At 43.4% G+C, this 14,950-nt stretch overlaps 1 protein-coding gene across 3 annotated transcripts; it reads right to left on the reverse strand.

Moving 5' to 3' along the window:
* Window positions 1-2,495: 2,495 nt before the first annotated feature.
* Window positions 2,496-14,413, reverse strand: LOC137137198 (CXXC-type zinc finger protein 5-like). 3 transcript variants are annotated; one of them, XR_010915686.1, is made up of 5 exons: window positions 14,179-14,413; window positions 12,387-12,609; window positions 9,960-11,030; window positions 7,518-7,808; window positions 2,496-6,703 (listed from the first exon to the last, which is right to left on the reverse strand). XR_010915686.1 is itself a non-coding variant. In XM_067523152.1 (4 exons), the coding sequence occupies exons 2-4, from the start codon at window positions 12,501-12,503 to the stop codon at window positions 7,761-7,763; spliced, it is 1,236 nt and encodes a 411-aa protein (XP_067379253.1). In that variant the 5' UTR covers window positions 12,504-12,609; window positions 14,179-14,413; the 3' UTR covers window positions 2,496-7,760. The 3 variants fall into 3 exon arrangements, 1 of the variants encoding a protein (XP_067379253.1); XR_010915685.1 differs by having other exon boundaries at window positions 7,465-7,808; XM_067523152.1 differs by having other exon boundaries at window positions 2,496-7,808.
* Window positions 14,414-14,950: the final 537 nt, after the last annotated feature.

Here is a 14,950-nt window from a genome sequence, read left to right on the forward strand (position 1 = left end):
CAGCATTTCCCGTTACGGAAGTTTTAGCTCTATTCTTGTTTATTAATTCTCAAAATAACAACTATTCATTTATGATCAATAATTTGTAAGTTGCCAAGTTATGAAAAATTCCTGTAGGTGGTGTTCATCCTATTCCATCAGGACACTTGATACGTCAGGTATCATGTTCATTAGGTCGATTGTGTAAATGATCACGTTCCCTCCACAGATGTCATATACAGATGTATAATATATAGACACAACATTTTACCCAGTTTTACCATGTGATCATTTATAGCAGCGCAAAATAAAGTAACTTCAGTACAACAGGTTTCATGCATCAGCACATTTAAGTCAGTGTAGCGTAAAAACTTTGAACAACTTTACCCAATGTCTCTCGCAGACTTTCTGCAGGAGTAATTCTTTCATAAATTAAGTCTCTAAGTCGAATTTGACGTTTTTTCTGAACCTGCAGATTCTATATAAAAGTATGATCTTTGTCTATGATCATTAGTTTTCACTTTTATAAACTACATATCAAACAGTAACAAGTCAATGATGTGAAACCTGCTCAGGTGCCTTAAGTTGCTTACCACCAGATGGAGCCAGAAAAACCTTTAGGCTGAAGCGCCTTGGTTTTAACTGTTCCTCTCCTCCACTTTCTCCTCTTTCTCCTCTTCCTCCTGCATGTGCTCCAGTTTCACGCTCCGCGCCTCCATCTCCCCATCTCCTGCCCTCAGAGCAAGAAAACTAAAAGGGATAATGAGTCTCCAGGGAGAGAGTGACAGAGACAGAGAGGCTCTCCTACACTAATTAAGGCTATCAGGGTCCGATTAAATGGCTGTTAAACACACACAGCCTGTGGTGGATTACTGCCAGGTCCTGATGCTGGTGGAAGGAAAGGACATGGGATAGAGAAGACAGAGAAAATGAAACCAAAAAAAGCAGGAGAGAAAAAAAAGATTAAATGTAACCAAGATTTGGCATTGGAGGAACACCACAAATATAATTGTGAACATAAAAGATCCACTGCTTTTGGCTTGTCCCTTCAGGGGTCACCAGAGCAGAACGTGTTCCGCACTTTGATTTAGCATGAGCCGGATGCCCTTCCTGCTGCAGCCCTCCCATTTTATCTGGGCTCGGGACGGGCACCAAGGTGGCCCTTGGTGGCTGGGCAGGGTCACACCGGAGGGGGTGTGATTCTAACCCCCAGCCTTCTGCATCCAAGCCAATGCTCTACCACCAAGTCACCAAACGTTGGACAGAGAACTGCACTGGGAAGAAAATGTGTGAAGAGTGACTTTAGCTGAGTGGTGGTTGGTGGTCCCTGCTCTGCTACTCTCTGCATAAAGCTGCTTAGCCTGAAGCAAATACCTAAAGTGCCAAAAGTAGGAGAAATGAAAATGCTCCAAAACTTACTAGTCAAGCAGAAATAATAGAAAATTCTCGGTTTAGTTAGGAGGGCGAGTTGCACTCAAATCCCACCAAGAAAGTGACTATTTGTGCAATACTGCCAGGGATTTGTAGTTTTTGAATGACTTCACAGAGTTTTAAGTACGTTTTGGAGCACATTTCTAGCAAATAAAAATTTAAACTGTGGCTTTAAAGAAAAGTTAAACATATTTTTTGTATTGGTGCAGTTCTTGGGAAATCACAGCGATAACACATTTATTTCCAAATATTTCAGCAAATTTTTGGGGATGTTTACTGAAGCTGCCAAACGTATAAAAATATTTGTTTATTCTTATTAAACAAAACTTTATTGTTCGTATGCATTGGCTTGCACACAAATGTAACTCTAGCTGAGATTGCAGTGAGTCTGAGATGTTACTTTAATTCAAAGTGTACCAATTGAAATCTGGCTTTATTTTATTAACAAATATGGTAACCAGCAACAAAACATATCAATTTTATTTTGGAGGATATTAGAAAAATTACCAGTATTACCATAAGTAATCCTATTCTTCCAAGCATCTCAGATTCTGCAATTTTTGTTTTTGATTTTTGCAACTTCAATGTGTCATAGTCTCGTTCAAAAGCTGCTTTATTTGCAGATTTATGACACATGATCATAAACAATAATTTACGTCACATGCTAAAATTAATGGGCTAAAACTATGCCTAGAGAAAGGTGCCCCGCTCGCTCGCTCTCAGGCCACGCCCACATTCTAGAACACTGGTGGTGGGCCATTGTTAGCGCTGTTGCCAGGCAACACGGCACACTGTCGTCAGGGACAACCAGCCCCTCTGTCTTTGTCGCTCTCTTGCTCTGATAGCAACACCATTACTAAGATGACAAGCCCTCACACACACACAAACACACAGCGCTTCCATCTTGTGGCAGCACACTGGCAGAAAATTTTCACTCAAAAACATATTGTTCATTTTCATGCCTCCTCTCTCTCTCTCTCGCTCTCTCTCTCGCTCACACACACATCATTACACACACTTCTGTATGATGCAATCACTTGACACCCATATTCCCCCAACGTGTGTGTCTATCACACACTCACAGCTAATCTTTGAAATGCTTTATTATAATTCAGCACATGAGGAGGTCACAGAGACAGAATACATGAGGAGGAGAACAGACACACGAAACAAACATCCCCTTCCCCCTTATCACCTCACCTCCCAAGTAAGAAAAGGGGGATGTTTGATTATAGTTCCCACAAATAGGCAGGGGATCATTTTCCTCATGATATTTGTAAATGAAATAAACAAAAATAAAATAATATTTCCAACACGTCTATGAAACGCTAGATCCACAACGATTGCAATAACTGAAAAGTCAGGATCATCAAGAAAGTCGCTATGATTCATTTTGTGTGGAAACTAGATATGTTTAGCGAACTTAATGGCAACCTATCCTCTGAATTAAACCCTATAACTTGCTGGTGGTACAAAATGAAAAGTCAGAGGAGCATCCCGAGATGGGGTCACCCATGGTCCCTACAGAATTCTAAAAATTTTGATTTGTGTTTCTGTTTGAAATTAATGTATATCTGAAATAAAGTAAATGTGAAGCTGGTGATGCTAGAGGAATTGAAGTCACTAGGATTTATCCTCTGGGAACCATGAATAATACAACCAAATTTAAAGAAAGTCCAGCCAAAAATCCATCCAGATATTAGTGTATATTACAGTGTGTAGTGTGTAGTGCAAATAACTGTTTCTGTTTCCGGTCTTCTTAGCTTTGAAAGAGGTCAGGATGTTTTCTGCCCACTGATGACTGTGAGTCAAACTGCAGACACTTGAGGACAGTGGACCTTTATCAAGACAACACCCTGATCCAACAGAAGGTCATGGGTGGAAGTGAGATGGAAAAAAGTGTGCTAACACAGGTGGTGTGTCCGATATGCCACAAAGGAGACTCATTAGAAAACACTGCATACTTGTTGTCTCTAAACTCATCACACACTTAGGCAGAGACTAAAAAGACAGATGGTCAAACACAAAAGAAGAGAAACATAGTAATAGTAGAAACATATAGTCCAATCAATGAAGAGTGTTCAAAGCTCTACATTGGTCCAGCACAGGAAGAGCAACACTACAGGATCAGAATTAGCAGTATACCTTCACCTGAAGAACAAAACATGTTGTCCTCACTGATGGGAATAGTGGGTTTTGATAGAGAGAATAGATGGTTTAAGAATGGAGTGAACAAAGCCATCTATCTTCAACAGTAAAATCCTTCCCTGTATATAATTTTTCATGCTGCTCATTCATCTAAGATTAAGACACTTCACACGTCCACCTAATGGCCCATTTTGGCGAAACAAGCTGTTGTAGGAGTTGTCATCGTCATTAGATCCTATGGCCCCTACACTAGTCATACTATTTCTATCGTTCACGTCACAAGCCTGTTCAGGTCTGATGAGAAGGGTTCTCTAAATCTCTTTCCCCAGACTGAGTCATGAAAAGCCTTTTGAAATAACAAGCATGAAGTCCTGTTGCCATGAATCATCATACACATGAACTCCCCTGCATGACTGTAAATTTACATCTACAAAGTTACTCATTGCAACTGAAGTAAATTTTCTACTATTACTACAACCCCAAATCCAAAAAAGTTGGGAAGATGTGAAAATGTAAATACAAAAATATATATTTTGTTCACAATAGAACATAAACAACATATTGTTCAAACTGAGACATGTTTCCATTTACTGGAAAATATTAGCTCATTTTGGATTTGATGGCAGCAACACATCTCAAAAAAGTTGGAAGAGGGTCAACAAAAGGCTGGAAAAGTAATTGCCACAAATCAGAAACAAATGGAAGAGCATTTGACAACTAGTTAGGTTAATTGGAAACAGGTCAGTAACATGACTGGGTATAAAAGGAGCATTTCAGGGAGGCAGAGCCTCTCAAATGTAAAGATGGACAGAGGTTCACCAATCTGTGACAAACTGTGCCAAAAAATTGTGGGACAATTTCAGAAAAATGTTCCTCAACATAGAATTGCAAAGTCTCCCACCATCTACAATCTATACAATCATCAAAAGATTAAGAGAATCAGGAGGAATCTCTGTGCGCAAGGGACAAGGCCGAACGTCAAAACTGGATGCGTGTGGCCCTTAGGGCACTGCATTAAACAAGTAGGATTCTCAACTGGACATCAGTGTCTTGTGAACACAGGTCGCTGTGCTGTATCAGGCAAAGTAGAAGCCATATGTGAACAGGATCCCGAAATGCTGCCATGTTCTCTGGCCCAAACTAATTTAAAATGGTCTGAGGCAAAATGGAAAACGCTTCTGTGATCAGACCAATCAAAATTTGAAATAGTTTTTGGATGCCCTGTTCTGCTGACTAAAAAGGAGAGGGACCATAGAGCTTGTTATCAGTAGACAGTTGAAAAACCTGCATCTCTGATGTATAGGGGTGCATTAGTACCTATGGTGTGGGCAGCTTACAAATCTGGAAAGGCAACATCAAAGTACATAGAGGCTTTAGAGCAACACATGCTCCCATCCAGACGTCTATTTCAGGGAAGGTCTTGTATATTTCATCAAGACAATGTTAAACCACATACCGCATCCATCACAACAGCATGGCTTCACAGGAGAAGAGACCGGGTGCTGAACTGGCCTGTCTGCAGTCCAGACCTTTCACAAGTAAAAAACATTTTGCGCATCATAAAACAAAAAATCCAGCAACAATGGTCCATGACTGACTGTTGAGTAGCTATAATCTTGCATAAGACAATAATTGGACAACATTTCTGTACTAAAACTTGTTTACAGACAGTTGTTTAAAAGAAGAGGGGATGCTACAGTATGGTATGCATCAGCCTGTTCCAACTTTTTTGATATGAGTTGCTGCGATCAAATTCAAAATGAACTAATATTTTCCATGAAATGGTAAAATGTCTCAGTTACAAAATCTGTTTATGTTCTATTGTGAATAAAATATCGGTTGATGATATTTGCAAATAATTGTATTCTGTTTTAATTTACATTTTACACATCTTCCCAACTTTTTTGGAATTGGGGTTGTACTCTAATTCCTAAAGCATTAGGACTTAGTTATTTGAAACTTTTGCTCTGATACAAATTGGTTTTTGGCACTTTCCTGAAGGTCTACAACTGTGGTGAACAGGGAGCAAATCCGTAATTATGGAAAATAAGAATGAGTTCTGTCTCTGTTAGATGACACCTATCAAGTTAATATTTTTTTTTAAAAATAAGAAGAAGAAGTTACAAGAAAGCCGTGCATGCATGTCATTTTGTAAATTTTTATATGTTTAAAAGGTATTGCGGAAGAATATGATGATATGGTTTCAAAATTTAACACAGACGTGTTGGAAATTACATGTATTTTTTGTGTGGAATGTACTGATCTCATCTCTTTCAGTTCAGTTTGGATCCCTTTAGTCCCAGTGTTCTGCTCAGAGCTTCCCAAAGGATTCAAAGGATTCCAGTGAGTTCCCACGGTACATTTAAACTGCAGGTGGATTCTCCTGTTGTGTCCTATTGGTCATAATGTGGTACAATCTGCATTAATTCAAGAATAGAGAAGCTGGTTCTGAACTCTCTTTTGGCTCCAGGTGAATGTTTGGGACAGGAGGCCACCAATTTAGAGCCAATACTTAAAGTTAGAATCCATTAAAAGTGTTTGTTTTTTAAAGACTCCGTTAAGACTAAAATGACTTTCTACTCCCATCCTATATGCAAAGTGTGTTTCCAGTCTGCTTTAGTTCATGTAAAACTAACTGGAAGTGTGACTGCGCCCTGAGACTTTTCCATTTAAACCCGACTGAATAAAATAAATCCAGGAGTTTAGTTTCCGTTTGTACCTCACTAATACCTTACCTGACTGACTGAGTCCCTTCAGATAAAAGCATCAGCCAAATGTAAATGTAAAAACAGAATCCAAACCCCAGAATCCATCAGTTCTGGACCCACTAGAGAGTTAAGAAGCAGATCATGCTGTACCAGTATGAACACAGCTCAGTAAAAATGAATCAAGGTGCCTTTAAAGTTCTTGAGGAGGAGGTAGACAGAGAAGACAGATAACAGTGATGTGGTAATTGTAGTCCTACTGTGGTGAAAGTGTAGTCCTTAATAACAGTCCTGGATCATTTCCTGTTGAGGTCAGTTTGAGCTGTGGTAAAGTTCTTCCTTTGAGGTTAACTTGTCATCCAGTTTTGGTCAAACTGTGATTGTTTCTGTGGCTGAGGCCTGAACCTTCCAGATTTGGCTATGATGGAGTTTGTGGTTTGCTAGGAGGAACAGGAAGGAAGAGACAGTTTGATCACATGTGGTGATGGTAGATTAGTGCTGCATTAACGTCATTAAATGGATGGTAGATAGATTCTCTTATTTACAACTTGTGAGCGCTCACATCTTTGGACAACTCAAGACGGCCATATGATTACAGAGCTGGTTTTAAGGTTGAACAAACTATGTCCCTTACGTTTGGGTTTCATTGCCCTGAAAATTTGACTCTTGCTGAATAAAGCGGTATATGTTTGTAGGTGACAAGATAAATCTGAACCTCAGATAAATCTGAGCTTCAGAAAATAAATAATTGCTAGGGAATATTCCTGAAGTACATGGATGGAAGTCAACTCAAATACTTAAACAGCTATTATATACATTTTTGAAATCTACTAAATCTGACACCCTCTCAGGTGGAATTGAGGATTCTGGTTCAAAACTACTAAATTCATGAGCTCAAATAATTGATCACATACAATAGAGAAAGTTGAGCATAGGAATGCAACCAACTCCTGAAACTAATTGAATGTCATTAACTAAAGAGAGAACGTATCAGTGTGTTGAAATGAACAAGTCCTACAACCCTAAAGAAATGACCCCCCAAAAAAATCAACAACAAAAAACCCCCCACAAAAAACACAAACATTAACATACTACCTTGTAACAACATGTAAAAAGAAACATTGGTAGCATTGTTGTAGAAAGCTCACATCTACACAACCTGTATGTGTCAATAAGAAATGTTTTTGTTTTTTTTATTTACCTGCAAACAAGTTCAGGAAAACATCTTCACACCACATGCTGATTGATCAATACCTGTTTCCTGTAACCAAACTCCCCCTTCTTCCTCTGTTCTCCTAGCTGGCCCACTGTTCCAGTGAAGGTGGGATTTGAAGTCCCAAGTTATCATCCACACAGTAGGAAATTTGTAATCCTGTTGCAAAATGTCTAGTTAAGCTCCAGAAATTGTAGTTCATTGTTGAATTTGTCCAAGCCTGATTTGTAGTCCACGTGTTACAGTGACTTTCTGTGATTCAGTTGGTGGAGGGAAGCTGGAGACTAGAAGAACCAACGAAATGCCTCGCCGGCTGGGACAGAAGGTGGTCGCTAAGGAGAAATTAAGAAGAAGAATGAGATAGAGAAATGTGTCATTGTCTAAATGAATTTCTGCAATTCCCATAGTGACTCTAAGGGCCATGACAAACTAAGCAGATATCAAAGAACTAATGCAGACAAGACCAACTTTTGCGTCAGCTTAAGTTGGCTTCCTCTGAGCTGACAGGTGTCACAGGAACACGCTGAAACTACAATACCAAACGAGCAAGTATTGGGTCTTAGCGAGAGGAAGAGAAAGTGAAGACCTTCTGACCATCAGCTTGATCTGTCATGGCCGGAAACCAACAATGACCCACTGGTGTTGACCATCAGTCTGCGTCATGGTTTACCCCATTTCATCAATGGACCTGTGTTTTAATCATTTTTCGGACAACGGTGAAGGTCTACGACACCGATGAACAAGCTAAAATTTCCATTGTTGGTTTTAGTGTCTGTATGGAGATTGTTTAAAATACTATTAATTTAGGCTTTCTGTGTAAACAGGGCTACAGATATGCAAAGGGTTCCCTTTCACATTGGCGTGTGATGCACAAGGTTCTTCAAATAGAAGTCCATAAACCGATAAAATGAAACATCACAACTCTGCTGCAAGTGCTGTTCTGTGAGACACATCATGCGGAATTGGTTATTTTTTAAATTAATATACATTGTTGTGCTATAAAGCACAAAAATATATTGGTGAATCGGCTTTCATCACTGCAAAGGTGGAGCTAATGTGAACCACTTTATGTGCCCATGACTCACACCTTTAATGCCATCTGATGGTGTTAATGATGTGATGGACAAGGGGTCAACATAGGAAAAATGTAACGCTGGCTATGAAACCAAACAGAACATCTTGCACCATATGGGGCTGTGTATATGCAGACTAGAACCCTGTCCCTCTCATCAATACCATTTACCAACAAAACAACCAGGTTGGTGTTAATGTTGTGGCTGATTGAAAGAAACAGTCAAATAAATGTAGTTGGCTAGAAGAATGAAAGGGTACAATTACAGGGATGTGTCAGTCTTGTGAAGGTGCAAGTTACAAATCTTTTTCAGGCACCTTTGAAGACTTTTGAACTACCTTTGAAGAAATGTTTCGACAGAAAATTTGAGATTTTTCAGGGGACTATTACTTTAAAAGAAACTAAATTAGCCTGCATTTACTGTATTTCACTTTGAAGTCAATGGTCAGTTTGTTCCAGACTCCACAGGGCTAATATTCTTTCAGAAGAGACAAGGTGTCCTCTAAAAGAAACTCTACCCACAGGGTTTTGCTGCTCGTTTCAAAACTTTGTGAGTGGCTGAAAAGTCTGTCAGGTCGACATCAAAGAGAAAGGGAGAGGGGATGAGGCAACAGTGTGAAACCACCTGCTAATAACCACACATACCGAACACAGTCTGATGCACTAAGATACATACATTGTAACACACACACACACACACACACACACACACAAAATGGTGTCACTTGATGTTCACCTCCACAGGTCCAATTACTGTGTAATTGAGGCAGATTATGACAACTAATTCAGTGTCTTCCTGGGACACAGATGCCATGTTTGAATGCATGTGTTCAAACCACATGTGTGTTGAAGCTAAGGGAATAATTAGTGGTAGTTTGTGGAGATTCCCACAGGAAGAAGTGCGTGTGTGTGTGTGTGTGTGTGTGTGTATGATATATAGAGACGTCAGTGAGGTCGAACACGGGTGTCAATGAATTATTGATTGCCGCTAATTCATGTTGCACTCACTTGCACTTCCACTCACATGCACACAGTAGTAGATAACATAAATATTCTCCTTTCCCTCCTTCGCTCACTAGCTTCCTTTATCTCTTTGAATCAGTAGAGTGTGTGTGCGTGTGTGTGTGTGTGTGTGTCTGTGTGTTGGCAGCCTGCCAGACCTCAGCAGGGACTGAGCTCTCGCTTTTCACCACCCACCATCTGCACAGCGCTCACACACAGACTCAGCAGGGTGAGCGATGCCTTCCAGCTCACGCCTTTCGCTGGCAGTGATCTGGGTTAAGTGAGCCAGGACACACACAAACATGCACACACACAAGAATATACACACAGGCTTACAAAGTGTTTCAAGAAACTGTGAAATACGACAAAAAAATTCTGTCACTATCTGTTACTGTGCGTGTGTCTTTACCTCCAGCGCCCCCCCTCCTCCCCCTGGTTTCTTCTTCAGCTCTTCACACTTCCTGAACTTGCAGATCTGGTGACCTGTCTTCCTGTTGCGGCAAGAAGAGCAGACTCCACAGTTGATCAGCCGCCTGCATGGCCCGCAAACACCGCACCGCTTCCTCTTCCTCTTGGCCACCGCCCCTGACGACGAAGACGATGATGACGACAAGCCCACACCCCCTGCTGTAACCCCCGACGATGACGGCGAGGAAGAGGAGGGGCAGGGGGAGGAGTTTGTGTGCTGCTGGCAGTCCGTTAGTGACCGTTGGCCTCCGGTCATCTGAAAAGCGCTGCCGGCATCCGAGATCCCTCCCCCTGCCGACCCCATTGCCATAACAATAACCCCTGGTGGTAATCCTAGCCCCCCTAGAAAGCTCCCACCCATCACCCCTCCCCCATTGCAGCTCCCACCCTCTGATAGGCCCATCATGTCTGGGTGGGCATGTCCCTGCTTGTTCATGATGCCACAGTCTGTTCCAGCGCCATAACTGGGGAGGAAGTTTCCATTGCTAGGTGCCATGGGGTGATGGTGTGCTGTTCCTTGAGTGACAGGAAGTGAGGAGGCAGTGTGTCCTTGTTTTTCACCTCCTCCGCCCTCATTGCTCCCCCCACCTCCTCCTCCGCCCCCTCCTGACCCCCCACCGCCTTGGTGCATGCTGGTACTATGGTGGTGTGAGGAGGTCATGTGACCTGGCGTTCCAGAGGAGTGATGATGGTGATGGTGGTGGTGATGTGTCGGTGCAGTTGCCACAGGCTTAGGCCGGCCCCAGAACATGGCAGCCGGGTGGTTCATGTTTACATTCATGTTCATATTGTCATGGCAACCCCAGGGTGCTGTTGCCATGGCACCCAGCCTAGCAGCGGTCGGGGGGAAGATGGGGGTGGCAGCTGCCAAGCGAGCTGCCAGTTTGGCAGACTGAGGAAAATTAGAGACGTTCATGTTCATGTTGACATTGGTCTTGTAGAAGGTTGCGATGGACGAACGGTAACGGTCCATCTCTGTAGTGTAGTCCAACATTGGAGCCAGGCCGGACACCTGCAACACATGAAATTCATTGCTACTCTTAAATGTAATCACTAGTTAAGTAGCAACTGGGCTTGCTTGAAGTTCTCGAAGAAATTTCACCCCTCATCCCAAAAGCTGCAAGCTTTCGAGAACTTGGAGACCTTCAAGCATTGAGCACTGGTCAGCACCTCTGGGATAACCATGACCTAACTAAAGTCAGCTAACAATTCTCTGTACGTTCTTCATTACAAGTCATACATTGTTAAATTGTTGTCATGTTGTGACTTCATACATTGTTATGGATAATCTCTGCAAAGATGGGCCTGTCATGAGCTGTTAGAACCATCTGAATCCCAACTTGACCAGTAAGTCTTTAGTTTTATTTCCACTGCAGGACCGGGAACCTTTTGCGGAATTTAGTTCCTCTAATTGCATTTCCACCAGAGAGAAAAATTTAGTTCTGGGCCAAAGTCCCTAGTCTGGGGGTAGTACTTCAGAAGGTTCAGGAACTATTGGGGCAGGACCTGTAGTACTGAATGTAGCTGATTAATGAGATCCCATCCCTCATTTCTCACTTAGGGCTGTGCAGGCAGGTTGTTTGCTTTGTTTAATCTGCCAGGGGCTTTGGCCCGTTATGGAAATGTAAGTTACAATACACTTTTTCCCCAGTGGAGGTTGCTGGATTTAGTCTCTAGTCTCTGGGGAAGAAATTACCGAGGACTTTCTAATTGGAATGCATAAACTGGAAATACTTTTTTCAACAAAATATACAGTCAAAAAGTAGATGGGTCTCAATATGCTTTTTGTGGTTTTGCACTATTAATTTTGTTTGTTTGTCATCAGTTTGAGAACCATATAGAACCAATGTTGTATATTTGCAGTAGAGATGGAGGCATCTGGTGCAATGGGAAAGTAGAGCTTACAGAAGTTGGTGCCGGAAACTATGTTGTAACTATGTAATACTACTGCTGTGGGTTGGAAGAAGACGGAGAAGAAAGTTGTTCATTCAAGGATCCTTCCAACCAATAAATCAGAAGGTCCAGTTTTCTAGAATACTAGAGTCACACGTCAGGTTTTGGCCCTTGCAAGTCCCACCGCAAGAAGCATAATTCTGGTTTTCTTTAGTCTGTTGCTACACGCTAATACTTTAGACAGCTCAGATGACACGAACATGAGTACTGACCCCTTTCTCTTGCAAGTACCTGGGACTAGATTTAGTTTAAATCTTTTTGAAGTAAGTTGAGGGCAGTGGAACCATACGCATAACACAAGACAAGAGGGAAAAGATTCGATGGGAAATGACCCATTAGACCAGAAACCAAGAGGACCTCTACTTAGAACTGCACTGAGGTCCGTAATGTTGGAAATGTCTCAATGGGGACTTACCTGTCCTTGTCCGCTGTAACCATGGTGGTTTGGGTGATGGTGAGAGGGTGCAGAGCTTCTCTGGAGCATCGAGGAGAGGTCGCTCTCCACACACACGCCACTCGTCATGCCCGACATGACCTCACACACACTTACGCACACTCATACACACACGCACACACACACACACCCTTACAAAGGAAGTCGTCCAACAGTTAGTTGTGTGTTGTTGGCGTGTTATGCTCTGCAAATGAAAAAAAAAAGATCACAAAGGAGTTAAATTAAGTAAAGCTCCAGTGTCAATGCCGCAGTTGAATGGGGACTTAAACGTTTCTCTTCAACTTGTCGCCGCAGAAGGTAAATTGTTGATTCTACGTTGACTTTTATAACATTTTTGACAAGACCGGACCATCCCCATGATGTGGCCTGAGTGGAAGGATCAACCAACCAAGTAAAAATATGTAAGTAACACCAAGGGCCACGCACGAGTGATTTAATTGTTGACACAGCAGCATGACTGAAAACGATCAGCATTCATCACACTCACTGCGTTAACACGGTAAGTAAATCGGAAAAAGGCTGCAGACTCGAACTCGCAGCTGAGTGAAAGAACAAATAAAAGTAGAAATCGTTAACGATTTAAAAGTCCAGCAGACAGTTTAACTATCACAAAGTGCCTTATGTCTGATTTCTTAAATTCACACAGTTCCCGTTGTGGATCATCAGCACGTCTCCCCCTTTTTTCCCCTTTCCGTCCCCCTTTTCCCACAGTCTGCCGCAACATGAACACACATACAAAAAAGTAGAAGTCAGAAAGCAGCATTTTCTGTCACTGTATAGTTAAAATCTGAGGCAGGCTTCTGAAATAAGTCAGAGGTGGAGGAGAAATCAATGCACGTAAACGCAGTCATTGTGCACTGTGTGGATGAAAACATACGTTTTAACGTTCATTTTAATGTAACAGGGCTGTACTCCATACGCAGCGTGGGGAAATTAAGATGACCCTCCTCCATGTGGCTTCAGACGACAAGCAAAAGTTGTGTTGGAGAAAAATGGAGCAGTAGTTTATAGAGTTCTGCTACTTTAGTCTCTGGTCCTATTGGGATTCAAGCCTTCCGGCCAGAGCAGGTAGCTGCTGTGTAACAGAATGGTCTCCTCTTCCTTTTTCAAACTCTGACCTCTGACCTCTGTACACACTCACCGCTTTTTGTGAGTGTGTGCAGGACAAACAGACTGAAAGCATGCATGTGAATGAGTGTGAAATCAGTGTGTGTGTGTGTGTGTGTGTGTGTTAGAGAGAGAGGCAGAAAGAAACACAAAATGTGTGTGAGAGATGCGTGCAGGAAACCAAATACGTGCAGCTTAAAAAAGCCCGATGAGTGTGTCTGCACTGAGCGAGTTCGTGCGTGTGTGCAGGCAGTGTGACAATGTGTGTGTGTGTTATCACGCCCTCCCTCCTCCCACCCCCCCCCCCCCCACACTCCCTCGAGGCGTAACTAATTACCCTGTCTGGTCAACCGGGCCGGCGCGAGCTCCGACAGAAGGTCATGGTGGCCACCGGCCGCGAGGGGAAAACGGCTCTCCCACGCGACACATTAACCCCCCTCCCTCCACTCCCCCCTTCAGCACAGTGAGGTAGGTGAGAGGAGGGAGGGAGGGAGGTGAGAAAGGGGGAGGGGGGGGTCAATCAAAAAAAAAAAAAAAAGCCAGACTCGATAACAACCGATAAATACCGTGAACACAGCATGCAGTCCGACAGAGAGAGGAGGAGAAAATGAGAAGATGGATGGCGCGTGCTGCTGCTGCTACTTACCAGGCCCGCGAGGAGGAGGAGGTGGCGGCAGAGGAGGAGGTGGAGGAAGAGGGTGATGAGTAGAAGAGAAGGAGGAAGGAGGAGAAGAGGAAGAAGAAGACCGTCTGGGAATTAGCCCGCCACGGATCATGGCTGGCGGGGAAGGAGACAAGAGAGAGAGAAGAGAGGAGAAGAGGGGTGGGGGGGGACAGGAGCACCGGGAGGGATTTGTCGGTCTGTCGGTACCGAGGAGAGAAGGAGGAGGAGGTGAGGGAGAGGAGGAGGAGGGGGGGTAATGGATAACAGGGGGCGTATAGATAATCACCTGGGCTTGGCACGAGCGAGCGTGAGGCGGGGGGAGTTGGGGGGGAGGGGGGGCGTTAAATTAGTCAGGTCGAGGCGAGAAGGAAGGAAGCGGCTCTGTGGAGACCCTGCAGGGGCGGGAAAAGGCTCGAGGAAAGAAACACCACCACCATGGGATGAAAGGAGAGAGACTGGGGGGGGGGTGATGAATAATGGCGGAGGTTATGAACGGATACGTGCGTCGTTCTCGCGACAGACTGAAGTGAGAAGGGGAGGGGAAGGTGGCGGCAGGGGGTACACGCGACGCTGATGTTCTGTAACGGAGAGGGGTGTGTGTGTGTGTGTGTGTTCGTTCGCGCGTATGCGTGCGCGTGTGTTGGCTCGTGCTCTCCGCCATGTCTCCTGCTTTCGGCGGCGCCCGTGGCGATGTGCCGTGCGCGCTTGGTGTGAGGCGTCTGATTGGCGCTGAGGCAGGGTGAGGGCCAAACAG

The sequence above is a fragment of the Channa argus genome, chromosome 12, assembly GCF_033026475.1.
Source record: "Channa argus isolate prfri chromosome 12, Channa argus male v1.0, whole genome shotgun sequence".
NCBI lineage: Eukaryota > Metazoa > Chordata > Actinopteri > Anabantiformes > Channidae > Channa > Channa argus.